At 40.5% G+C, this 25,551-nt stretch overlaps 1 protein-coding gene across 1 annotated transcript in view; it reads left to right on the plus strand.

Annotated features, from left to right (window-relative positions):
- LOC126162371 (DNA topoisomerase 3-alpha) overlaps positions 1–20,656 on the plus strand; it is a 208,888-nt gene extending 188,232 nt beyond the window's left edge. The window contains exons 18-19 of the mRNA XM_049918826.1: positions 12,893–12,982; positions 20,409–20,656. Coding sequence (XP_049774783.1) covers positions 12,893–12,982; positions 20,409–20,446 — 128 coding nt within the window. The 3' untranslated portion in view covers positions 20,447–20,656. The remainder of the gene's footprint in view (positions 1–12,892; positions 12,983–20,408) is intronic.
- The last annotated feature ends 4,895 nt before the right edge of the window (positions 20,657–25,551 follow it).

Here is a 25,551-nt window from a genome sequence, read left to right on the forward strand (position 1 = left end):
TGCCATTTGACTGCCATGTCTACAGTCTTCTCACTACACACTTCAGATCTGCACACATGGACGGGCAGGTGATGCACAGTAGATAGGCTCCCTCACACTTATATTTAAAATATTGTGTGTTCGAGATGGTTGAAGGCCGAGTGATTCTAGAATTTACGCAGAAATTCTCAAAACACTACATATCCCCCTCCTCAGACCGAACGTGCGGTATTTTATACCTAATAATTATGTACATTAATATCACACATAATAACAATTCACATTTTAAGAGTATACTTTTATTACATAGGTTTATATATACCCTTTTTCACATCAACAACAACAAAAAGTCCAGAGGTGTAAGATCAGGAGAACGGGCTGACCAATTTATGCGTCCTCCACGTTCAATGAAACGCCCGTCGAACATCCTGTCAGGGGTCAGCCTAGTGTTAATTGCGGAATGTGCAGGTGCACCATCATGCTGATACCACATACGTTGACGCGTTTCCAGTGGGACATTTTCGAGCAACGTTGGCAGATCATTCTGTAGAAACGCGATGTATGTTGCAGCTGTTTGGGCCCCTGCAATGAAGTGAGGACGAATGAGGTGGTTGCCAATGATTCCGCACCATACATTTACAGTCCACAGTCACTGTCGCTCTACCTGTCTGAGCCAGCGAGGATTGTCCATGGACCAGTAATGCATGTTCCGTAGATTCACTGCCCCGTTGTTTGTGAAACCCGCTTCATCGGTAAACAGGTAGAACTGCAACGCATTCTCTGTTAATGCACATTGACAGAATTGCACTCGATGATTAAAGTCATCACCAAGCAGACATTTGTGTCTGTGTATGTGCGGATGGATATTTGTGTGTGTGTGTGTGTGTGTGTGTGTGTGTGTGTGCGCGCGCGAGTGTATACCTCTCCTTTTTTCCCCCTGAGGTAAGTCTTTCCGCTCCCGGTATTGGAATGACTCCTTACCCTCTCCCTTAAAACCCACATCCTTTCGTCTTTCCCTCTCCTTCCCTCTTTCCTGATGAAGCAACTGTTTGTTGCGAAAGCTTGAATTTTGTGTGTATGTTTGTGTTTGTTTGTGTGTCTATCGACCTGCCAGCGCTTTTGTTTGGTAAGTCTCAAAATCTTTGTTTTTAGATATAGACACAAATTAAGATACATTTACCACATAGTTGATTCAACAACCACGGAAATCGTGTACAAGTGTTGCCCCTAGCACGTCTGTGTTAAAAGTTACTAAAATCTTTTTTCAACTCAACTGTTTTTTTCCCGTTACTATAATAGCCAAAGTTATGAAACAGCACCGAATAACACAGAAATTCCTTGGGACTGCCGTGTTCTTTCATTACAACTTCCTTGACGCAACCAACTAATACTTGTCGGTGCCGTTTGACCACTGTGTCTACAGTCTTCTCACTACACACTTCAGACCTGCACACACAGACAGGTGACATGCAGTAGATAGGCTCTCTCACACTTATATTTAAAATATCATGTGTTCGAGGCGGTAGAAGGCCAAGTCGTTCTAGAATTTATGTGGAAATTCTCGAAACACTACATGGTATCAGTGAATGTCCCCCTCCAAGACAAACAAATTGGAATTATAGCTTTTTTGGATCTGATGTGTACCTAGTTTCCAAGATATTTCAATGTCTTCAGTTAAAGAGAACACCCTGTTTAAGAAAAGAAATTGAAATTAAAATGTACATGAAAAGGAAATGGAAGTGTCTTAGTAATTAATTACAAATGTAAGAATGGATGGCACTCTTTTTTGTCATAAACCAGTTTCCTAATGTTGGGGGAGTAGGTCAGTCTGTTTCTGTACATGTTTTTTATATATTTTGTAGTGAAATTTAACACGGACATCTTGGGCTGGACGTTTGATGATGGTGTTATTATAGAGTCTTTTACGTCGTTTTTTCTGAATATCAAGTTACATTCTTTTAATACTTTCTTTAATTGTACGTTAAATTTGTTTCTTGGATCCTGGTTGATACTTATAATATAATTTAGATCGAAAAATTGTTGTACTTTTCCATCGTAATCTTCTCCTGAGATAATTGTCAATGTATTTCCTGTATCCAATTTTACGCTAACTGCATTATGTTCTTCAAGCTTGTTATTTATCTGACATATGATACTATTGCCCTTTGCTCTTATATTGGTGCTACTGTCTCATTTTACTTGTGTTTGTATTATTTTTGCAATTTTACAAGTAATGTAGTTTTGCTTATGAAGTGGCAACTGGACCATATCAAGTGCTACTTTAGTATATTCTTTTCTGTGGGAGTGAATCTAATGTTGGTCAGCTTTTCTAACTTTTGGAAAAATTAGAAGTTCCTCAAATTCTTGTACAAGCAGACCGAGCAATGTGGCACAGTGATTAGCACACTGGACTCATAGTCGGGAGGACGACGGTTCAAACCTGCATCCGGCCATCCTGATTTAGGTTTCCTGTGATTTCCCTAGATCACTTCAGGCAAATGCCAGGATGGTTTCCTTGAAAGGGCCCATCCTTCTCTAATTCGAGCGTCTACTCTGTCTCTAATGATATCGTTGTCTATGGGATGTTAAACACTAATCTCCTCCTCCTCCTCTTCTTCTATTGTCAATGTAGGTTGTTGAGTCATGCGATGCCCTGCCACCAGTGTATAGGTTCGGAAGTGGTGCAAGTGCTAACAGGTGCAGTACCTGTCCGAGTCCAACCCCAAGAAAGGAGGTCATAGCGAAGGAGGTTGTGGCAAAGGTGGCAGAACAGGTGACTGAGGTGGCGAACTGATGGCACCAGCTGTGATGGAGGTGGCAGCAGCAGAGGCATTGGCTGTGACAGTGCAGGAGCCAAGATCCTGCTGTGGCCCTGACAGCTGAGGGGGCACCCACAGCAGAGGAGAGAATTGTGAAAATGTTTGAGCAACAGTGGAGAAGGCGAGGACATCAGCCGCAATGTAGGAGTCAGTTAGGCAGAGGGAGGAGCAGAGGTGCACCTGTGTTCAGCAGCTCAAACAATGTTGTAGCTAGAGCACGTCACAACACCCTGCCTCCAGCTGTGTGAATGATGTAGAGGTGCCAGCCATGTCTACTCTTCACTATCACCAGCACCCATTTTGGCCAGCGGCCAAACCTGCAAGCCAAAACCACTGTGCCAGGTGGGAAGTGTTGTGGCTCTGGTGCCAGCAGATGGCCTGTTGTCAGCCAGAGCAGATGTAGCAGAGTCCAGGGCTGATAACAGCGCAGCAGCTGTACTGGACTCTTATTGCCAACAGGAGTGAACCTATAAGAACTGAGGAACTGGTCAAACATCCAAAACTTTTTTTTTTTTTTCTCTCTCCATCTGAGACTCAAATATTTGTACTAGCCATTCTGCTTCCCTGTTTGATTGAGGATGGAAAGGTGGTGCTGTGACATAGAGAACATCACTTTTTGTACAAAAATCATCAAATTCCTGAGATATGAACAAGGGGTCATTGTTGATAACTAACGTATATGAAAGCCCTTCCATTGCAAAAATTTTTGACCAAGCGGAAATTGTTACCACCACAGAAGTAGACAGGACAATGCAGCACAAACAGAAACTTAGAATAAGCATCAATTACAACAAGCCAGTAGAAATACAAAAAAAGGCCTGCAAAATTTATTCCTAAGGCTGCTGCGAATTTGGCCATGTTCGATGGGTGGCACACAGTAGGTAGGCTGCAACAACTCTCACATTTCCCCGTCAGTGGCTGACCAAAGAACATGTTTCCGTGCTAATGCTTTTGTACGTGATACACCCTAATGGTCCACATGTAATAAACACATAGCCTCACACCAAAGGGCAGACGGGACTACAACCTGAGGAATGGTGTCCTCTGTAGCCAACAGCTGCACTCTGTTCCAAAAATAAGACTTTGTAATGTAAAATAATTTCTTAAAGGATCAGAAGCAGAGCCTGAATGTTTGTCCAGCCAGCCATGTTGCACAAAAGAAACAACTTTACTTAAAAGAGGATCCATGGCTATTGTGGCTGCAATTTTATTGCTAGTAAGAGGAAAACTCTCAGCAATATTTTGAGCTTCCATGTCTAAATGAAAACAAAGTAATTCTTCTTTATCAAACTCTGGATGTAGACCAATCGGCAAACATGATAGGGCATCAGCATTTGCATGTTGCACCATAGTTTGTAAGTGTAGCTCATAATTGCATCGTGACAGGAAAAGAGGCCACCACTGCAAGTAGTGTGCAGTTGTGTCCGGCAAGGGTGCTGAAGAGTTAAAAAGAGATACCAGTGGTTTGAGGTCTGTGATCAGGTGAAGCTTAGACCATTATAGAAACACATGAATTTTTTTTAGATCATACATGGTCGCCAAAGCCTCTTTCTCTATCTTTCAGGATTTACAGGCATGTGCAATAGGAGGTTCAGAAACGTTCGCTTGCTTATGAGCAAAGATGATGCCATGGCCAAACTGAGATGTGTCTGTCGCTGACACAATGTGTTGGCCTGGCTGAAATGTGACCAGACAAGGGGCCGACTGCAGCTTACTTTTCAACGACTGGAATACCCGGTCACATGCTGGGTGTGGAAAGCAACATCTTTACATAATAATGCATGGATGTTTTGTGCCACTGTAGGAGCATCTGGTATGAATTTATGGTAGCACACAATTTTGCCTAAAAGTGCCTGTAATTCTGTGACAGACGGTGGAGTATGACAGTGTGGCAATGGCATCAGTATACTGGTGCATTGGTTTAATGCCAGCATGTGACACTTAAGAATCCAAATAAATAATGGTTGGTTGAAAAACTGTGTCTTGTCCAAATTGTACTTTAATCCTGCGGACTTTAAAACATAAAATAGGGCATGAAGGCTGTGCAACTGTACCTCTGTAGAGGCACCAGACACTTCTGTGTCATCTAAATAGTTGATGCAGCCAAGAAGTAGTGCAAAAGAAAAATAGCTGGTACACCTGCCACATCAAAAGCCGAATGTGAGTATTGATAAAACCCAAATGGGTTATTGATAACCAGAAGGCATTTAGATTCCTCATTGAGCAGCGGCTGTAAATATGCCTCTGACAAGTCAGTCTTTGAAATATAATGACCGCCTGATAATTTTGCTAACAGCTTATCAAGGCGCAGCAAAGGGTAGATGTCAATGATTGATTGGGCATTAACAGATTTTTTAAAAATCACCACAGAGGTGTACTTTATAGGTAGGCTTTTTTACTATCACCATTGATTTTGTCCATTCACTAAAATATATAGATCAAATAACATCAAGGGATTGAAGATGATCTAATTCTGCTGGGTGGACCTGGAAAAAACAGAGACAGACAGACTGTTCCATCGTAATATGAGCATGGAATTCTGTTGCACAGTATGGTACTGTAGAAAATACAAAGGAAAGTTTGCCACAGTGAGGATCTTTAATTGTAATACGAGCCTGAAATACTGTTGCACACTGCAATCCTGTAGAAAATACAGAGGAAAATTTGGTATGGATAGGATCTAACAGTTGATATGGAACTTGATCAAAAACCAGATGCATTTCATCATCAATGGAGTCCGCCCCAGTAGCTGAGTGGTCAGCATGACAGACTGTCAATCCTAAGGGCCCGGGTTCGATTCCCGGCTGGGTCGGAGATTTTCTCTGCTCAGGGACTGGGTGTTGTGTTGTCCTTATCATCATCATTTCATCCCCATCGACGCGCAGGTCGCCGAAGTGGTGTCAAATCGAAAGATCTGCACCAGGCGAACGGTCTACCCGACGGGAGGCCCTAGCCACACGACATTACCATTTCCATTTATCATCAATGGAGACTGCAAACAATATAAAAGCATCTCAACCAAACAGATTTTCAGTGTGAGAATTGTCCACAACTAGGAATGTTAATGAACGAACCACAGGCTTGTGAGTTACAGGTGCAGTAAACTGTCCAAGAATGGGAATCTCTTGTTCGTTATAAACTTATAACTCATCAACATCCATGACACTGGAGTCAGAGGGGGTGAACGCAAATCCATATAAGTCTGAGAATTCAACAATGTTGCTGCTGCATTCGTGTCCACCTGCATTCTCAATAACTTGTTAAACACATGCACTTCAGTGTATAACTCACTTTGAGACACCGTCACTGCTGATACATTGTTCACATCCATGTTCATTTCACCCTCACTCAGGTTTGGAAAGGAATTACATACAGAAGCACCGTGTCCTTTCTTATGGCACCTCTTACACGTTGCCCAGCACCTCAGTCACACGGTCCATTCATGTTGAATTAACAGTATGTGCATAAAGACAGTGGAGCATGAGGCTCTCGCTGTTGTGACATGTACTGTTGTCGCAAATGCCGCTTACCTATACGATGCTGAGATGTCTGCTGGACTGCTGCAATAGCATCTATGTTCCCTTGCAAACTGACTGAAGGCTGGGAGGGATGAGAGGAACTGATTTCTGAAGCTTTGAACTAGACTTTTTTCTGACTACCTGCAGCCCATGAAACTTCAAATTACTGAGCTATGTTCAATACTTCTGTAAGCATAGGATATTTAAACTGTAGAGCTTGCTATCGAACTTCTCTATCAGGAGCAAAATGTGTGATTGCATCACAAACCATTTGTTTGGCTTAGGATTCCTTGAGAACAGTTGTCACAAAATTACAGTCCGTGTAGTTCTGCTGCCCATGCCCTGTATGACTACGTTGACTTCTTTTGGCTGCGGTAAAACTCCACATGAGCAGCAATAATGCAAGTACATTTACAATGATATGTAGAAGGTAACGCACACTTCTGTCAAAAGAAAGCTCGAAAGTTCTTGTTAGGGAGTGAGCTGACACAACAGGTGATACTCATAAGCTTACATCTGTTAAATGCCTGGAAATGTTACTGCATGCATTTTTCATCTTCTGCTACATCATCATATGCAGGGACCAACCACCTCCATAGAAATTAAACACAAAAGACTAATAACTGAAACTGAACATGTGGAATCGAAACCATACTTGTTGCCAAAAAGTGTTCTAACCCAAGAACACTGTAATTTATAGCAGAACAGTAGGTACACACATATGAAAGACACAGGTACAATACAATTATTACACAGGTACAATACAATTATTAGTACACAAGTGACCAGCGGAGCCTTGCGCTCTGGCCTTTACGTTCATAAGTTCCAACATGGGGCACAGCCGGCAGACTCCGCACGCAACTGCTGTTGTATTAGAAGGCCGGGTGGTCTCTAGTGGCCGAATTGAGCACAGACTCCATATGTGAACTATGAAGTGGCGCACGCAAAATTGGTTATTACAGCACTTCCATAGCACAGTTAACACACATATTTGTCCTTCACCTGCGTAAAAAAGTAATCAGTTTCCCATTCCAAATGATAATGAATTTTTGTTTTGCTTTTTGCTTGAACACAGCATCATTAGAACAGACCTAGCTTAGTATCAGTGTGTAAGTCAAACTCTCACTAGCATAGTCTGATATACACATGAAAAACAGAATGTACATGACTTCATGTGTATGTGATCAACTGTGATGCTGACAATGTAGAATTCTTGTGTAACAATGGCAACTGCATGAGAGAAACAAAAAGTTATTCTTGTGAGTGCAGTCTGAGCTTAGTGGAGCAATTCAGGTTAGACAATCTGAGCATTACCATAAATGACTGAAAATGGCCCCCGCCCTCCTCCCCCCACCCCCAGGCTACTAGTAGCTCGTAATTGACAGTTTGGTGATCATTGCTCAAAACAAATAATTTTCCAGCTTTTTAAATGAAATATTTGCTTGAGTAGAAACCATAATACTTCCTTTTTCTGAAATCATATTTGTCTTGTTTTATTTGCTTACTATTGTCTGAGCTTCCATCAATTGATGATAGTTTTGTTTCCCACCAGAAACAATCTCAGTGGTGAACTGAATGCTTCTCTTTTTAACATGTTCCTTCACATTATATTTCCTTCCATCCCAATTTGATAAATACAAAATCTTTAGAACATTATTTTTTAATTTGTAATGTATTAGCACTGATTAATTAACACCAGGTTTCTTGGTTTAGGATCCATGGACAAACAGCCCAATTGAGGTGGTCCCACAGATTTTCGATTGGGTTTCAATCCAGAGAGTTTGTTGACCAGGGGAGCATGTAAACTCATCCTAGTGCTCTTCGAATCATGCATGTAAACTGTGAGTTGTGTGACACACTGCATTGTGCTGCCGGTAAATGCCTTTGTGCTGAGGAAAAACAAATTCCTTGTAGGGGTAGGATAGATATATGGTTGTGTTGATTCATTGTGCCTTCAAGAATGACGAGATCACCCAGGAAATGCCCTCCGTCCTGGACTCTTCCTGCGATTGTTGAATGTTGTTTTCTGTCTGATGTTCCACGCCATGCATGCTAACCACCATCTGTCTGATGTAGCATAAAATGTGTTTCATCTCAAGAGGCCACATGTCACCACTCAGCGAACATTCAGTTGCAGTATTGGCTTGCAAATTCCAGCCTTTGTCACCGATGAACAGCAAACAGCATGGGTGCGTGATCCAGACACCTGCTGCAGAGGCCCGTATGCAACAATGTTCACTGAACAGTCATTGAGGAAACACTGTTAGTAGCCCCTTGCTTCACCTGGGTTAACCAGTTGCTCTTCAGTTGCTTGTCTGATTGCCCATGCTCATCTGTGCAGCTGTCATTCTCCGTGTCATCAATGGCCCATGGTGCACCATAGTTACTTAGCTGCTAGTTTTGGATAGTGCCATTTTGCCATCCACTGTATACGTTAACCATGTCAGCATGTGAACAGTTACAAACTTAGCTGCTTCACAAATGCTTCCACCCTCGGTCCAAAAGCCGGTGATCATGCCCCCTTGGATCTCAGATAAATCACTCCATTTCTGCATTACGACAACCGCGGCACAGTTTTCCACATCCCTCAGACTTGTTTTATATTCCCTTTATATATCCTGCATTGCTGGTGCAGCCAACAGCCATCTGTGAGTGATTATTGTACTTTGATATTGAACATAGGTGGTAGTCACATTATTGTGACTGAACCATGTGTTTTTTAACCCCACATGTGGATTTATAGCCAAGTAACCCATACCATACAGTTCTATTTATATAACCTCTCGAAGAACATTTGGCTCAAGCAAACTGTGCACATTTGTTAATGATGCCTGGACCACAGGTGAATACAATGTTTCCAAACTTTGCGTATGTCCTTGTGGAGAGACTATTACTCACCAGACAAGTAAGGTAGCAGCAAATCATAATTCAAAAAAGCTTCTGATTGGTGATTGAATTTGTGCACACATGCCCAGTTTACGGCACAGTTTTTCTCTTTCCAAATTGGACTTTTCTAGATATTACACTGAAGCGCCAAAGTTTAACTGATATAGGCATGCGTATTCAAATACAGAGATATGTAAACAGGCAGAATATGGTGCTGTGGCCAGAAATGCCTTTATAAGACAAGTGTCTGGAGCAGTTGTTAGATTGGTTACTGCTGCTCCAATGGCAGGTTATTAAGATTTAAAAGAGTTTGAATGTGGTGGTGTAGTCGGCGCATGAGCAGAGGACTCGGCATCTCTGAGGTAATGAGGAAGTGGGGATTTTTCCGTACAACATTTCACGAGTGTACTGTTAGTATCAGGAATCTGGTAAAACGTCAAATCTCTGACAGCGCTGTGGCCAGAAAAGGATCCTGCAAGAACGGGACCAACGACGACTGAAGAGAATCGTTCAACGTGGCAGAAGTGCAACATTGGAACAGACTTGAGCAATTCCAGCAGGACAGTGCGACACCCCACATGTCCAAAATTGCTACAGAGTGGTTCCAGGAACACTCTTCTGAGTTAAGCACTTCTGCTGGCCACCAGACTTCCCAGACTTGAACACTATTGAGCATATCTGGGAAGACTTGCAATGTGCTGTCCAGAAGAGATCTCCACCTTCTCGTACTCGTACCGAATTATGAACAGCCCTGCAGGATTCATGATGTCAGTTCCCTCCAGCACTACTTCAGATATTAGTCGAGTCCACGCCACATCGTGTTGCCATACTTCAGATTACTGCGGGGGCTTTACACGATATTAGGCAGATGTACCAGTTTCTTTGCCGACCGGAGTGGCCGAACAGTTCTAGGCACTACAGCACTACAGTCTGGAACCGCGCGACTGCTACGGTCGCAGGTTTGAATCCTGCCTTGGGCATGGATGTGTGTGATGTCCTTGGGTTAGTTAGGTTTAAGTAGTTCTAAGTTCCAGGGGACTGATAAGCTCAGAAGTTAAGTCCCATTGTGCTCAGAGCCAACCAGTTTCTTCGGTGCAACCAGTTTCTTCAGCTCTTCGGTGTATAAGAGAAGTCACTGAAAATTAGACACTTTTTAAATATTCATCTATAGAAAAAGAACTTTTTTAAAGTACTACTAATAAAATATTTTTCTCCCTCCTCCGCCAGATTGATCTTACCTCTACTCTTTCTTCATGTGCAGGAGCTGCTCAACAAAAGTATGTCAAAGTCTCAATCAGTGAAGATATGCTTAGAATAAATTTCATGTTTCACGATAACAGCATAACTCTTATATAAACTTAATGCACTTCTCTGCATTACACTGTCATAATAAATCAAAGAGAGACATCACATGCTTGCATGTGATTCGTACATACATAGCACTACCTTATTCATTTAGCTATCTTCTGTCATTTATAATGAGTATATTATTCTGATGGTCTTCTGTAGGCTACCATCTGGATGAAAGTTTAAGATGTCCACACACAGCCACTCTGTGCCATGGAATAAATAAAAATCACAGGTTGTTGTCCATCCTGTTCAATCCTCTTCATGTATGCATGTCTGCTGCGACCTACAGGGTGACAGTTATTGAACTATATGAAGAAAAACATAAATTAGTTACAAACTACGGCGTCACACACTTTGTTCAATAAGTAAACATCACTACAGATATTCGGATTTAGGTTACGACATGTTCGATATGCCTGCCATCCTTGGCAATGATGTGGTACAAATGAAATTCTGCATGACCCGCTGAAGTGTTGGAACATTGATGCTATCAGTGACCTCCTGAATGAATGGCTGTTTTCAGCTCAGCAATGGTTTTGAGGTCATTGCTGTACACCTTGTCTTTACTATAGCCCCACAAAAAGGAGTCGTATGTGTTCAGATCCGAAGAACATGGTGGCTAATCAAAGGCCCATGCTAATGGCCTCTGGGTACCCCACAGTCAGAATGCGGCCCAAAGTGCTCCATTAGAACATCAAATACTCTCCTGCTTTGATGGGGCCGCGCTCCATCTTGCATGAATCACATCTTGTCAAAATCAGGGTCACTTTGGATAATGGGGATGAAACCATCTTCCAAAACCTTCATGTACAGTTCGGTAGTCACCATGCCACCAAGGAATATCGCACCGATTATTCTGTGACTGGACATTGCACATCACACAGTCACCCTTTGAGGGTGAAGAGACTTCTCGATTGCGAAATGCGGATTCTCCATCCCCCAAATGTGTCAATTTAGCTTATTGACAAACTCATCCAAATGAAAATGAGCTTCGTTGCTAAACCAAACCATGCATGCGCTTACTAATTCCCATCGTGCCCCACGGTCAACTGTGCAGTTTGAACGTCCTATCGCAATCTCTTCAAGTGTTATGATGATTTTAGTTCATTTAGTTCAATAACTGTCACCCTGTACTTCCATTTGAACCTGCTTCTGTGCTCAGTCCTTGGTCTCCCTCTACCACTTTAACCCCCCGCCCCACGTACATACTGTTCCCCCTTAATGATTCTTTGACGTCTCAAGATATGTCATCAACCTGATGGTTCTTCAATGCCTCTGGACATAATCTATCAGCTGATCACATTTTTTATTCAAGCTATGCTGTAAATTTCCATTGTCCCCAATTTCATTCAGTACCACTTGCCGTGGTCACAAGAGTGTGCTTTTAGGTGTCTGTATGTGTGAATGTGTGTGCTGTTCCTGGAAAAAGAGCAAGTTCATGAAATCTAGTGCGAACGCTGTTTTCTGTTATGTGTTACTGTGCTCAGTGCTGTAGGTGAGGGTTTACCTTTCCCTAATTTTTCCTGTTACAGACTGCAAACTTTGTCACTTGGGAATTCACTCCTCTCACACCAAAATGGAATATATCACCAGTAGTTTAGATTTATAGGAATTTATAGGTCCTTTAGGATCTAAATGACTTGGATGTGTATGACAAACGTGTATACTGAAGTTATGCTGAATTATAAAAGATGTGTGTTATTGGGGTCAGGTGATGGTAACAATGGCTCATGGATTACAGTAACTGAAGGTATGCCTCATTGATATCACAGCACACAACTAAATTCAGTAAAATGTCTCAAGGGTATTGGCAATTACATTGAACTACTGAAGCATATGTTTATTTTTTCACATGAGGTCTCTCATGACCAGATGCCACAGCTGCTGGTAAATCTTCCATGTTGTATCATCATGATGCGTGAAACTGATTTGTTCATGACATTCCATCCAGAGTTGCACTGGACATCTGCAGTCTGTCATTTGTAAGTGCAATCTTGGATAAAACATTAGGAATAGAGAAGCTACATGGGTCACGACCATACAACCCAGAAAAATTCCAGCAGCTATTTTTTCAAACTGTTACAGTTTGAGTGTGTGTGTGTGTGTGTGTGTGTGTGTGTGTGTGTGTGTGTGTGTGTGTACCATTCATAGGTAATACATAAATTGTGATAATGACAAGAACTTTCAGACATTCAAAGACAATAATTTTCCTTTTCTTTTTCCAAATCGCACATTCTGTTTCTGTTACTGAATTTAAATTTTTCCTTATTAGATAAATGTAATACTACAACAAAGATAATCTGTTTGCCTTCTTTTTTTATTTCTTTTTTTCTTCTGCAGGAAGAGGCCGAGGAACATTTGGTAAGAGAACATTGCCATCTCCTAGTGGTTCCAGGAAAAGACGGAAATGTGGAGTCTGTGGTGAAGAAGGTACGGACTAATTTTATTTCTCGACTGCTCCTTCTTTAAACATGCACAAAAGTTTGTAATGTGTAAATCTCAGAGTGATCTGAGAACATTATCTTCTGAAGAAACAATCAAACCAGATATCAAAATTTGAGACAGTTAATTACACAACCCCTACGTAAGCAATACATTCAAAGACATAAGACAGGTGTTATAATTTTATGTAAACTTAGTCCACAGACATTGGGAGCAAGCAAAGAATAGTTTTGAAATTTGCCGTATCATCAGTGGTCCCTATTTGAACATACATCATGTGTTAAGTTGGCTATTTTCTCATTTTTGTCTGTCTTATTTCAGATTTACTTTTGCACTGTGACTTTGGACCAGCCCATATTCATTATTTTAGAATTCACACAAAAAACAGCTACTAAACATTTTAACTCAGTTGAATGAAGTTAAAAAACTTTATAGATAAATCTTTTAATAGTCCAGATCTCAATTGTATAATTTATTCAGTGATTACTAGTTTCAGCTGTGTGTTCAGCCATCTTCAGATCCATTATCAGTTCGAGTGCGTCGCATGTCTGAATGTAAGATTAGATACAGACACACTGTCAACAACATAACAATAGCTCATATATAAGATCGACCACAATGAAATAACAGGATGTACCATTATTATGAGACATTATGTAAGCAAAATCTTTCTTACAAGTATGCTTATTGTTCTGAATTGGCCTCATAAGTACATGTTGTTGAGAAGCTACTGGCGTAATGAGACTGTATACAGAATGTTATGTACCAATATGTTTTTGTAAGGAAGGTTTTGTTTACATAATTTTTCATCAGAATGGTACATGCCATTATTTCATTGCAATCAGTTTTATATGTGAACTACTGCTATGTTGTTGACTGTGTGTCTTTATCTAATCTTACAATCAGACACTGCACTCGAATTAATAACTGATCTGAAGATGGCTGACATGCAGCCAAAACTCGTAATCACTGAATAAATTATATAGTTGAGATCTGAACTACTAAAATATTTCATCTATAAAGTTTTTTAACTTAATTAAACTGTGCTTTTTGTGTGAATATGGGGTGGTCCAAAGTCACAGTGCAAAAGTAAATCTGTTTTATTGGTAAAAATGTTACACATACAGAATAAGAAATAAAATGGAAAAATGAGGAACTCACCAACTTTTCAACATATCACGTATGTTCAAATAGGAACCATTGATGGTACGGCAAATTTCAAAACTATTCTTCATTTACTCCTACAGTCTTTGTGGCATTTTTCCATTATTGAAGCCACTGCAATGGACCTTTTTGTGCAGTCAGTGGTTGTGATGCATGTAATAGCTGCCTTACTGCAAACACTTTTGTAAGATACTCTGTACTGTCGATTGTACTGTCTGCTCCTCCCTACTGATGTGCTTTGTTGATTTTTATGGATTCTTTTCAAATACAATGTAGATTTTGTCGAATGTCTCTGCTGCCTGCCATGGTCGACCTATTCTTTCCAGAGCACAATCAACCATTGTTTTGAACTATATCACGTGCCATGTAATACCATTCCTTTGGGAAGGGGAAAAAAAACCTTCAGGGATCAGATTGCACTATAACAACTGCTTATGTTCAAGTGAAATCCATAACACAGAATGTTTATTCCTGCTTAATTGTGACTCCTATGTAGACTAGTACATCTACCAGAAGCATGTAGAAGCTAATGCATGAAAACACGTAGAAGAATTAATAATATTCCACCTATTTGTTTATCTTACTGAGTTAGGGTGTATACGCCCCAGGACAATTGGGAAAATTGGGGAAAACCTGGGAATTTTTTCATCTAGGAGAAAACCAGGGAAAAAGCCGGTAATTTTTTAGAATTCTGGGAATTTTTCGGTGTTCTAGTTTTCAATTAACTTTTTGTAATTTTGGCTGGTAAGAATTGATACTCTAATGTCTGTCAACAGCAAAATGTGTTAAAGGCTTTAGGACAAAGACTGTGCAATAGTTTATAACAACAAACTGCGTATGATGAGGGTGATGTAACAATTGTTTGGATTAGGTTCATTTGAGCACTTTCCAGTGGGCTCACACACAAGCATAGTTGAGTCGCATATGAGCAGTACCTTCTCCCGCTTCCGGCTACTTGAAGTGTGACTGTTAATGATTTTGCTGTTTCCTCTTCATTTCAAGCTCTCAGGTCAAATGAAAACAAAACAGATTTCTGTGGCTGGGAGCGATCAAGTGAATTAAAATACATTCACATAATTATGGAAGGCTAAAATTATTAGTTTGTTTTCTGATTTTATTTAATTTCCACGTTTTTGGCTTCAAGTATTAAGCACCTTGCAGAACAATGAAGTTATTTTTGTTGGTTTGCTAAAGAAATTTGCCTTTTATTAATCTTCTCCACAGAGGCAGTTAATTTATTTGAATCGAAGTGTTTCAGTCCATACTGCCGGCTAGTTTCAACATTTCGCTGAATTTCAAATGCGCTTTTTCATCTTCTGGCACATATGGCATTAAGCCACAATAAAGAACCTAACATGAGATAGCACAAGAAAATTTACGTCCCAAAAACCACACTGAAAAGCTTAATATCAGGTTGAGGCCTACTTCATTGTGAATCTGAACATACAAATGTGCACTTTAAGCCAAATTATGCATTTTAATATGGTTTAACACAGTAATGCCTGTTTTCTGATGCTCTCTAGCACCTGCTGGAACAAGCGTGTTTCTAACAGGTTGCGGAACAATAAAGTTTCAAAGTAAATTTCCTTTTACGCAAGATGAGTTGTGTTCCGTGTGAGAAAGTTAGATGAATTTCTTGTGGCTCTCATTTAAAACTTAACACAATGAAAACCAGCCACTTTTTTTTAATTTTGAGCCCAGAAGACCACACACTTATTCATTATTTAAAATTTTACTGGCACATTTGTGCGATGCATGTTATCACAAGTTTCTGTTTACCCCAAAAACCTCATCACTCTAACAGATACGGTGTTATGTAATGACACTATCCAGTGATAACAATTTAAAACAACCAAGCCTGTTGGAATTAAATCAAAGTAACAGAAATAAAAAATTCAAACAATATCTTAGAGCATCCCATACCCAGTCGTGTTCCAGAAACCAAACAAGGTGGTGCAGAAGTAAAGCACCAGCCTCTCTTTTAGGAAAATGAGGCTTCAGATCTCTATCTGATCAAGTTCGTGCCCCATCTATAATCCTAATTCTTCATCTTATTCTTCCAATTAAAGAACTGTCATAGCAACCAGTGATAGACTGGGTGATGACTACTTTTGCTTAATGCTTACAGCCATATAGTGACTTTGTGGACTCTCTGTTTTGCCGCAAAGGTTATTGCAATTAAAAATGGATGCTAACAAGTCACTTGTATCGATTGTGCCTTGTGCTAAGCATTGCATGTTGGCCATTTGCTAAATGTGTAAAATTTACAAAATTAATCCAACAGTTTGTACTTCTAGCTTCTTATTCTGAATTCTTAATAAAATATTCCACCAGCCCACTTTAACCAGAAAAGAAGTACATTAAAATGTGTCATTATGTCAGTTCCATGTGAACTTCACAGGAATTGCTTATATGGTGCAGTAAGAGTAAAATGTTATGTATTTAACTTAATATGGAATCTTAAATAAAACAATTAGTTGCTTATCATTGTAGGAGGAATTTTAGAGGATAAAAACAAATTTGAATTTATACCAAACCATCTTCTAACAACGGAAGTGTAGTAGGCAGAGTACTAGTCTCTTGCCTTGGAGGTCCTGGTTTCAATCCTGCATAGGGGCAAGGATTTTTCCTCGCTCAGCCAGCTATCGAAAAGGCCAATGAGGCTATGGACCTGCCACTGTCACCGTGCCAGTGCTGTGGCAACAAAAGGCTGAACCCTTCCTACAGTCAGGCCCATGACCCAGTCATGGGATGTGGACCACAGACTTTACTCTTACCTTCTAACAAGCATTCTTATGAACAGCAATTTAGCATACATTGCGAATTCATCCTGCTCTATTCTATTATTTGATCACTAAATGCACATTTGCAATGCCAGAGTGCAAAGTAGAGATACTAACCACTGTTACCATTCGAGTATGACTGTGGAAGAAGATTTTATGCTGAAACGGGGTGCATACACCCAACAGGCCACTGAGTTTGCTTGTATGTTGAGTGATTGTAAGACATACTTGGATGCAAGAAAGGCTACTCTAGTATGACACACTTCACAAGTATTTTTGTGAAATGGAGGTTCAAAGTTTTACAAACCTATTGGATATTGTACAAGAGAGCCAGACATCGAGCAGTGGCATTAGTGCAATCAGCTAAGTCAGTACACTAGAATTCTGCCTGTATTTAAGTCTCGTCGTCATCCCCCCCCCCCTCCCCCCATTCTTCCACCAAACACATGTATCACTACAGTAAATCCTGTTTCTTCAGACAGGAACAGTAAAGGTAGTGATACTAATAGTGGTACATTTATGGGAGGTGTAATATGGAATAATGAATTTTTATTTGTGAATTTGGTAAATTCATACACACATTGCAATGAAGTCATACCATATTAGATGTGCTTTGAACAGTGTCCACCATATTTGTGATGCAGTGTTTGGTGGAAGATCAGAAGAAAAGGGGAAAATGACATGACATACTTACAGTCTTGTGCCATAATCTGATTGCACTAACCTCACTTGTCAGTAGCTGGCACCCTCGTACAATATTTGAATATTGATTTCATGAGAAGGCTTTAGAAGCATGTGTTGCAAGAGCAGCATTTGTTACATTTAATTATCTATTACAATATGATGCACTGTATGTTGCACAATGCTTGATGGTAACTCAACTTAGATGGTAGATATAGAACTTATTGCATATTAAGTTTCATGTTCAGCATGCATTTACTCTATGAGAAATAAGAATCCGAAGTTTACTTTGTGTGTGTGTGTGTGTGTGTGTGTGTGTGTGTGTGTGTGTGTGTGTGATGATTTTCACACCCAACTTTGATTCAAATATCTAACATTGTTAGCCTGTATTGGACGATCAAACACACTTTTTTGTTGGTTAAAACCATGATTTTTCTAATGAGCCCAGTTTGGAAAATTTTATAGAACATAGTTTTTGCAAAATTTGGTAGGAAATATGGCATTTTTTATTTTTTTACAAATTCTTCAACTTTGCTCATTTTGTACAGGGCTATTACAAATGATTGAAGCGATTTCATAAATTCACTGTAGCTCCATTCATTGACATATGGTCACGACACACTACAGATATGTAGAAAAACTCATAAAGTTTTGTTCGGCTGAAGCCACACTTCAGGTTTCTGCCGCCAGAGCGCTCGAGAGCGCAGTGAGACAAAATGGCGACAGGAGCCGAGAAAGCGTATGTCGTGCTTGAAATGCACTCACATCAGTCAGTCATAACAGTGCAACGACACTTCAGGACGAAGTTCAACAAATATCCACCAACTGCTAACTCCATTCGGCGATGGTATGCGCAGTTTAAAGCTTCTGGATGCCTCTGTAAGGGGAAATCAACGGGTCGGCCTGCAGGAGCGAAGAAACGGTTGAATGCGTGCGGGCAAGTTTCACGCGTAGCCCGCGGAAGTCGACGAATAAAGCAAGCAGGGAGCTAAACGTACCACAGCCGACGGTTTGGAAAATCTTACGGAAAAGGCTAAAGCAGAAGCCTTACCATTTACAATTGCTACAAGCCCTGACACCCGATGACAAAAGTCAAACACTTTGAATTTTCGGCGCGGTTGCAACAGCTCATGGAAGAGGATGCGTTCAGTGTGAAACTTGTTTTCAGTGATGAAGCAACATTTTTTCTTAATGGTGAAGTAAACAGATACAATGTGCGAATCTGGGCGGTAGAGAATTCTCAAGCATTCGTGCAGCAAATTCGCAATTCACCAAAAGTTAACGTGTTTTGTGCAATCTCACGGTTTAAAGTTTACGGCCCCTTTTTCTTCTGCGAAAAAAACGTTACAGGATACGTGTATCTGGACATGCTGGAAAATTGGCTCATGCCACAACTGGAGACCGACAGCGCCGACTTCATCTATCAACAGGGTGGTGCTCCACCGCACTTCCATCATGATGTTCGGCATTTCTTAATCAGGAGATTGGAAAACCGATGGATCGGTCGTGGTGGAGATCATGGTCAGCAATTCATGTCATGGCCTCCACGCTCTCCCGACTTAACCCCATGCGATTCCTTTCTGTGGGGTTATGTGAAAGATTCGGTGTTTAAACCTCCTCTACCAAGAAACATGCCAGAACTGTGAGCTCGCATCAACGATGCTTTCGAACTCATTGATGGGGACATGCTGCGCCAAGTGTGGGAGGAACTTGATTATCGGCTTGATGTCTGCCGAATCACTAAAGGGGCACATTTCGAACATTTGTGAATGCCTAAAAAAACTTTTTGAGTTTTTGCATGTGTGTGCAAAGCATTGTGAAAATATCTCAAATAATAATGTTATTGTAGAGCTGTGAAATCGCTTCAATCATTTGTAATAACCCTGTATTAGAAAGTAGTACATAAATCAAAACTGATATTTGAGAAACTTGTGCCGTTGTGTTACTACATACCAAGTTTCACACTTGTCATACCTTCAGCCAAACTTTGAAATTTTTTTTGTGCCAGTTTTTTTGGGTGACTTTTTCTTCTAAAATTTTTTGGCTGCATATGGCTCATAAAATTCTTTTCATTGGCATTCTTAAGAGAATCCATAAAGTTGTACATGATGGCCAAATTTCACTTCTTTCAACAAAATATTGCCCAAGATGTAATAGCTCAAAGTTCCCATAAATTTACCTCCTCTCTGCACATAGTAGCACATGGAGGCAAACAAGTGACTACATCTCTGCCAGTATTACTTCAATGAATGTGAAACTGCACCGATGTTCAGAGGGGACATGTATATAGGGCAAGTCCTGTGTTTGCTGTTGGCCAGAAGCAGGGTGTCAGTGACCGTTTTAACCTGTAATTCTTGCTTATATGTACACTTGGTATCCACACTCCACATGAGTTCTAACAAAAGCTTTTTTATAACTGGGGCAATATATGCTCTCTGAACCATATAAGCTTCGCCAAAGGTACTGGAAGAAGTCGAGTACCTTGAGGGACAATTCTTAATGCAAGATGAGTACATACCACAGCACACTCTGTTGAATTGAGTGTAGCCAGAGGCTTACTTTTTGAATGTGGGGGTTGATGAAGAGACCCATCACTGGGTTGTCTTTGTATACCCAACCAATTCGCAGAAAGAAAAACCAGCTGACAATTAAGAACAACACTGTCAGAAAGTATCTTCTTCTGTTGAAAGTATCAGTAAAAGTTTTCGCCTCTGTAAATAATAACTTTGACTCTTCAAGCTACTTCCAAATGTTGCATTGTTCATGTTTTTCTCTGTTTGTTTCAGGTCACAACAGGAAGAATTGTTCTCACAATCCCAGCTAAATTTCTGCTGTATTTGAGAGCAGTGTGACAAAATCAACTCTGAAAATTTTTCAGAATTATATTCCACAAACCCACAATCACAATGTAACAATTTTGTATTGACTAGCTTTGACATCAAAGTTTTAACTTTACATTGTGAGTCATGAATTGTAATGCCCTATGTTAATTCCCCTTAAAATAGTACATAATAAATTATATTATTGTTTTTTACTTCTACTGTTGGTGCTGTTATAAATTTACCATGATTAACCAAGCAGCAAAAAGGAAAGATTTTGTACTGTAGTACCTGTGCGTCATCATCTTCCGTCCTTTTCAGATGCATAATGCAGCAGTTTTCTTAGCATTAGCAGTCAATGCTGTCTTTCTCTTTTTGAGCCATATCTAGTGTTATGTTGTGTGTGCACTTGCAGAATCAGTTCCTGGTTCATCACAAGGACTCCTACTTTGAATCTGTGACTCTTATGTAGGGTTTCAGCACCTCAGGGTGCTGATGCCTCCTGATACATTTGTTTACCGTAGAGATAACGTCAAGTAACAAGTTGGGTTCCATTCTGCTTGAAAAGTTGGGAATTGAGAAAAAGGTAAATTTAATAAACATTATCATTTGCTTCAAAGTGCTAATTTTAATTTTATTATTCCAACTAATCCTGACTCAAACAGTAAAATCAGTTAACTGATACCAGTTTTACTGTCTGGGTTTGGGGATATTGCTAAGGTGTAGCCACCTATATATGAACAGGAGTAAACAGGTTGCACAGTTACCCTTATCAATAAGCAGTGATGCCAGTCAGCTGACAATGAGGGGCCTCTCCAAGCACTTTTTTATGCAATTCAATAAGTAAAAATCAGGTTAGAAAGTGACTGGAAAAATGCACCCACACAGCTGCAGCCATAAGTAGGTTCCAGTTTTTTGAGGCTTTTGTAAAATGGATTTTAGTCCTTTATTTTCTTTGAATACCTTTTTAGGTTTACACAGACTTTTTTAGCCTTCTTCAAGTCTTATAATGGAAAATACAGGGTGGATTAGGAGTAATGGTCAGTTTTCAGGGATATGACAGGAACGATCATTTAAAGCAAAAACGTCTTGTGAACATGGGCTCTAAAATGTGCATCTTAAGAGCTATGAGCACTTGTTCATTATGAAGAACTTATAGCTCTTAAGATTTGCATTTAACCTTCAAGTGGGTGCACCTATATACAATGTATGCCAACCATTACATTGTCTTTTCAAAACTGCAAGCCCATGCCTATTCCTTTGTTATTGCTTCATCTAACACAGTGATAAATTGTCTTGTCATACATCGAAGTGAGCAGCAGTAATATAAAATACAATATGAGCCAGGCAAGAAAAAGGCCCAGATTATGAGCTTGTAGCACAATCCCACAATGAGGCAGTTGCGTACGAGGTAATTAGTAATTGAAAAAGTAGTTGGCTGTAATCTGATGCAAGTGAGCAGTTTGACGCTTTAAGTTGGTCATTACTGTGAAGGAACATCCGTCTGTGGCATCAAAATGATATAATGAAAGTTTATTATTGTTTAATAAGACTGCTCATATTGTGTAAGTTATTTATCATTGTTTAATTAAACTAATGACATGAATACAATAGAGGGAAACATTCCACGTGGGAAAAATGTATCGAAAAACAAAGATTCTGTAACTTACCAAACGAAATCGTTGGTACATTGATAGAGACAAAAAACACACAAACACACATACAAATTTCAAGCTTTTGCAACCCACAGTTGCTTCATCAGGAAAGAGGGAAGGAGAGGGAAAGACAAAAGGATGTGGGTTTTAAGGGAGAGGGTAAGGAGTCATTCCAATCCAAGGAGCAGAAAGACTTACCTTTGGGAGGGGGGGGGACGACAGGTATACACTCGTGCGCACACACACAAAACACACAACACACACACACACACACACACACACACACACACATATATCCATCCGCACATATACAGACACAAGCAGACATATATAAGATTAACCTGTGATTTTGCGCATACATGTTTATCTTGGTAACATTAAAGACACCTATCCTTTACACACACACACACACACACACACACAAGCATTTGAGATATATACCGCTGCTATGATTATTTCCTCTTTTTATGAGACAGGGTGATTCAAAAAGATGAACACAATTTCAGTTGGCTATATTGCTTGCACTATACATTGTACTTGAATTATGTCAAGTATATTTGAAAGAGGATGTTATAAAGTTTCAAATACAGTTGCCAGAGCACTTCAGCACTGCACTGCCTACAGCTTATACTGTATCAGTTGTAAGTGAGATGGCTACTATGTAACACAAGGTTTTTTTGCATTCGTATGTTCAGTTAAAGGGAGTCTGGCTGCGGTGCAGCATGCATTTCAGCATAAGTTTAACCTCCCGTGTAAAAGAGCATTGACTGTTGGAATAAACAATTAGATAAAACTGGATTTCTGTAGAAATGTACAAGCCCAGGCTGATCATGTGTATTGGAGGAGCATGTGTAGCACATTCAAGTGAGCTTTGAATGTATTCCAATGGATCAATCCATAGAACCAGAAGGGAACTTTGACTACTGCAAACAGCTGTCTGGCATGCATTGAGGCGCTTAGTGTACAAAACATACCACCTACATCTTGTAAGGCTTTCACACAAAATGATAAGATAAAGCATGTAGAATTTTGTGACTGTATGCTCTGAAAAGTGGAAGAAGGTACAATTGTTTCTGCCTTGTGTAATTTTTAATGATGAAGCTACATTTCACCTAAATGGGAATGTCAACAAGCACAATGTTTGGATATGGTGGCTATGAAATTCCCCTGTAACACTGGAACATAAGCGGGCCAGCCCCATAGTTAATGTGTTTTGCACCATATCCTTAATAAAGACTTATGGACCTTCCTCTTTTTTGGTGACAATATCATTACTGGAGTAATGTATCTCAGAATGCTGTGAAACTTGCGTGTTCCTAAAATGATGATGTTTGGTTTGTGGGGCACTCAACTGGTAATACATACTGTGGAAATGGCTGACTCTGCTTCCTGTTCCGTTGTGAAACACACACATGGAATGCCATTAAAAAGTGTCAAGAAACAGATTGTTCTCAATATTTTTCTCACACTTAGAAAAAAGGCTCTGAAGTTTTGTGAGAATTTTATTTAATAAAGCGAAGCATTTTCGCAAAAGGGATGCATAGCTGAATCGTAATCTGGTAATTCTGTGGATCACTGGTTCAAACCTTACTTAAGCATCTTTTCTTTTTCATTTGATTTGGAATATCTACATCTTTTAAATATACAATTATCAAATATAAGCCAATTGGCACGTATCTAATCATCATTTTTAATGAAAAATACATGCCTTCTTGTTTGTATTTACATATTGCATGCAAAGTTCCAGTTTTCATTGAAGATTTGAGTTATTGATATTTTATAAACATGTAAGCTTTCAGCCAGAAGACCTTCTTCTGAAGTAGACAACATACACATACACATTCATGCAAATGCAGCTCATATACATATGATCACTGTCTCAGGCTGACAAGGTAAACTGTGAGCAACTGTGCATGGTGGGAGAAGCAGTGTGGGTGGTGGAGGTAAGGAGGAGGACGAGGAGGCTGAGGTGGGGAGGGGGAGGGAGAGCATGGTACAGGTAGGGAACAGTAAAGTGCTGTTTGTGGGAGCAAACATGGATGAGGTGTAGAGAGGGTAGGGCAGCAAGGTGCAGTCAGGAGATTAGGCAGACTGGGATGGCGAGGGGGTGGAGGGGGGGGGGGGGGGATGGAGCAGAAAAGGAGATAAGTAAAAAGACTGTGGTTGCACTTGTGGAACAGAAGGCTTTGGAGTGGGAACATGGAAGGGGAAGTTGGGTGAAGAACAATGACTAATGAAGGTTGAAGCCAGGAGGGTTATGGGAACATACGATAAGTTCCAGGGAGAGCTTCCATGTGTGCAGTTTAGAAAATCTGGTGTTTGTAGGAAAGATCTAGATGACACAGACTGTGAATCAGTCATTAAGATGAAGAACATTGTGATGGACAGCATGCTCAGCAACTGACTGATGAACAGCGTGCTAAGTTGATCCAGTTGTTTCTTGACCACAGTTTGTTGGTGGCCATTCGTGTCGACGGACAGCTTGTTAGTTGTCATGCTCATGTAAAACGAAGCACAGTTGTTGCAACTTAGCTTGTAGACCACATGACTTGTTTCAATGGTAGCCCTGCCTTTGATGGTATAGGTTATGCTTGTGACTAGACTGGAGTAGGGTGTAGTGGGAGGCTGTATGGGACAAGTCTTGCATCTAGGGCTATTACAAGGATATGAGCCATGAGTCAATTGGTTGGGAGCAGGGGTTGTGTAGGGATGGACAAGGATATACTGTAGTGTAGGTTCGGTGGGCGGCAGAATACCACGGTGGGAGGAGACTGCCTCCCATCATGCCCTGAAATGAGGAATGTCCTACCCACTATCCTCCCCCAATGGTATTCCGCAACCCACTGAACTTACACTATATCCTCATTTGTCTCCACAAAACCCTTGCTACAATCCCCTTTTCCCATGGTTCATATTCCTTAATAGTCCTAGATGTAAGACTTGTCCCATACATCCTACTATGACCACCACCACCACCACCACCACCACCACCACCACCACCACCTACTCTAGTCCAGTCACAAGCATAACCTATCCATTAAAGGCAGGGCTACCCATGAAACCAGTCACATGATCTACAAGCTAAGCTGCAACCACTGTGCTTCATTCTACATGGGCATGACAACCAACAGGCTGTCTGTCCGCATGAATGGCCACCAACAAACCTTGGCAAAGAAACAACTGGAACACCCAGTTGTTGAGCACACTGCCAATCACAACAATCTTCGTTTTAATGAGTGCTTCACAGCCTGTGTAGTCTGGATGCTTCTTATCAACACTAGCTTTACTGAACTGCGCAGGTGGTAACTCTTCTGGCGATTTATCCTACATTCCCATAACTCTCCTGGCCTCAACCTTCATTACCCATTATCCTTCACCCTTCATTACTCATTATCCTTCACCCACCTTTCCCTTCCCTGTTCCCACTCCACAGCGTTCTATTCCACAAGTGCACC

Source organism: Schistocerca cancellata, chromosome 2 (genome assembly GCF_023864275.1).
Source record: "Schistocerca cancellata isolate TAMUIC-IGC-003103 chromosome 2, iqSchCanc2.1, whole genome shotgun sequence".
Taxonomy (NCBI): Eukaryota; Metazoa; Arthropoda; class Insecta; order Orthoptera; family Acrididae; genus Schistocerca; species Schistocerca cancellata.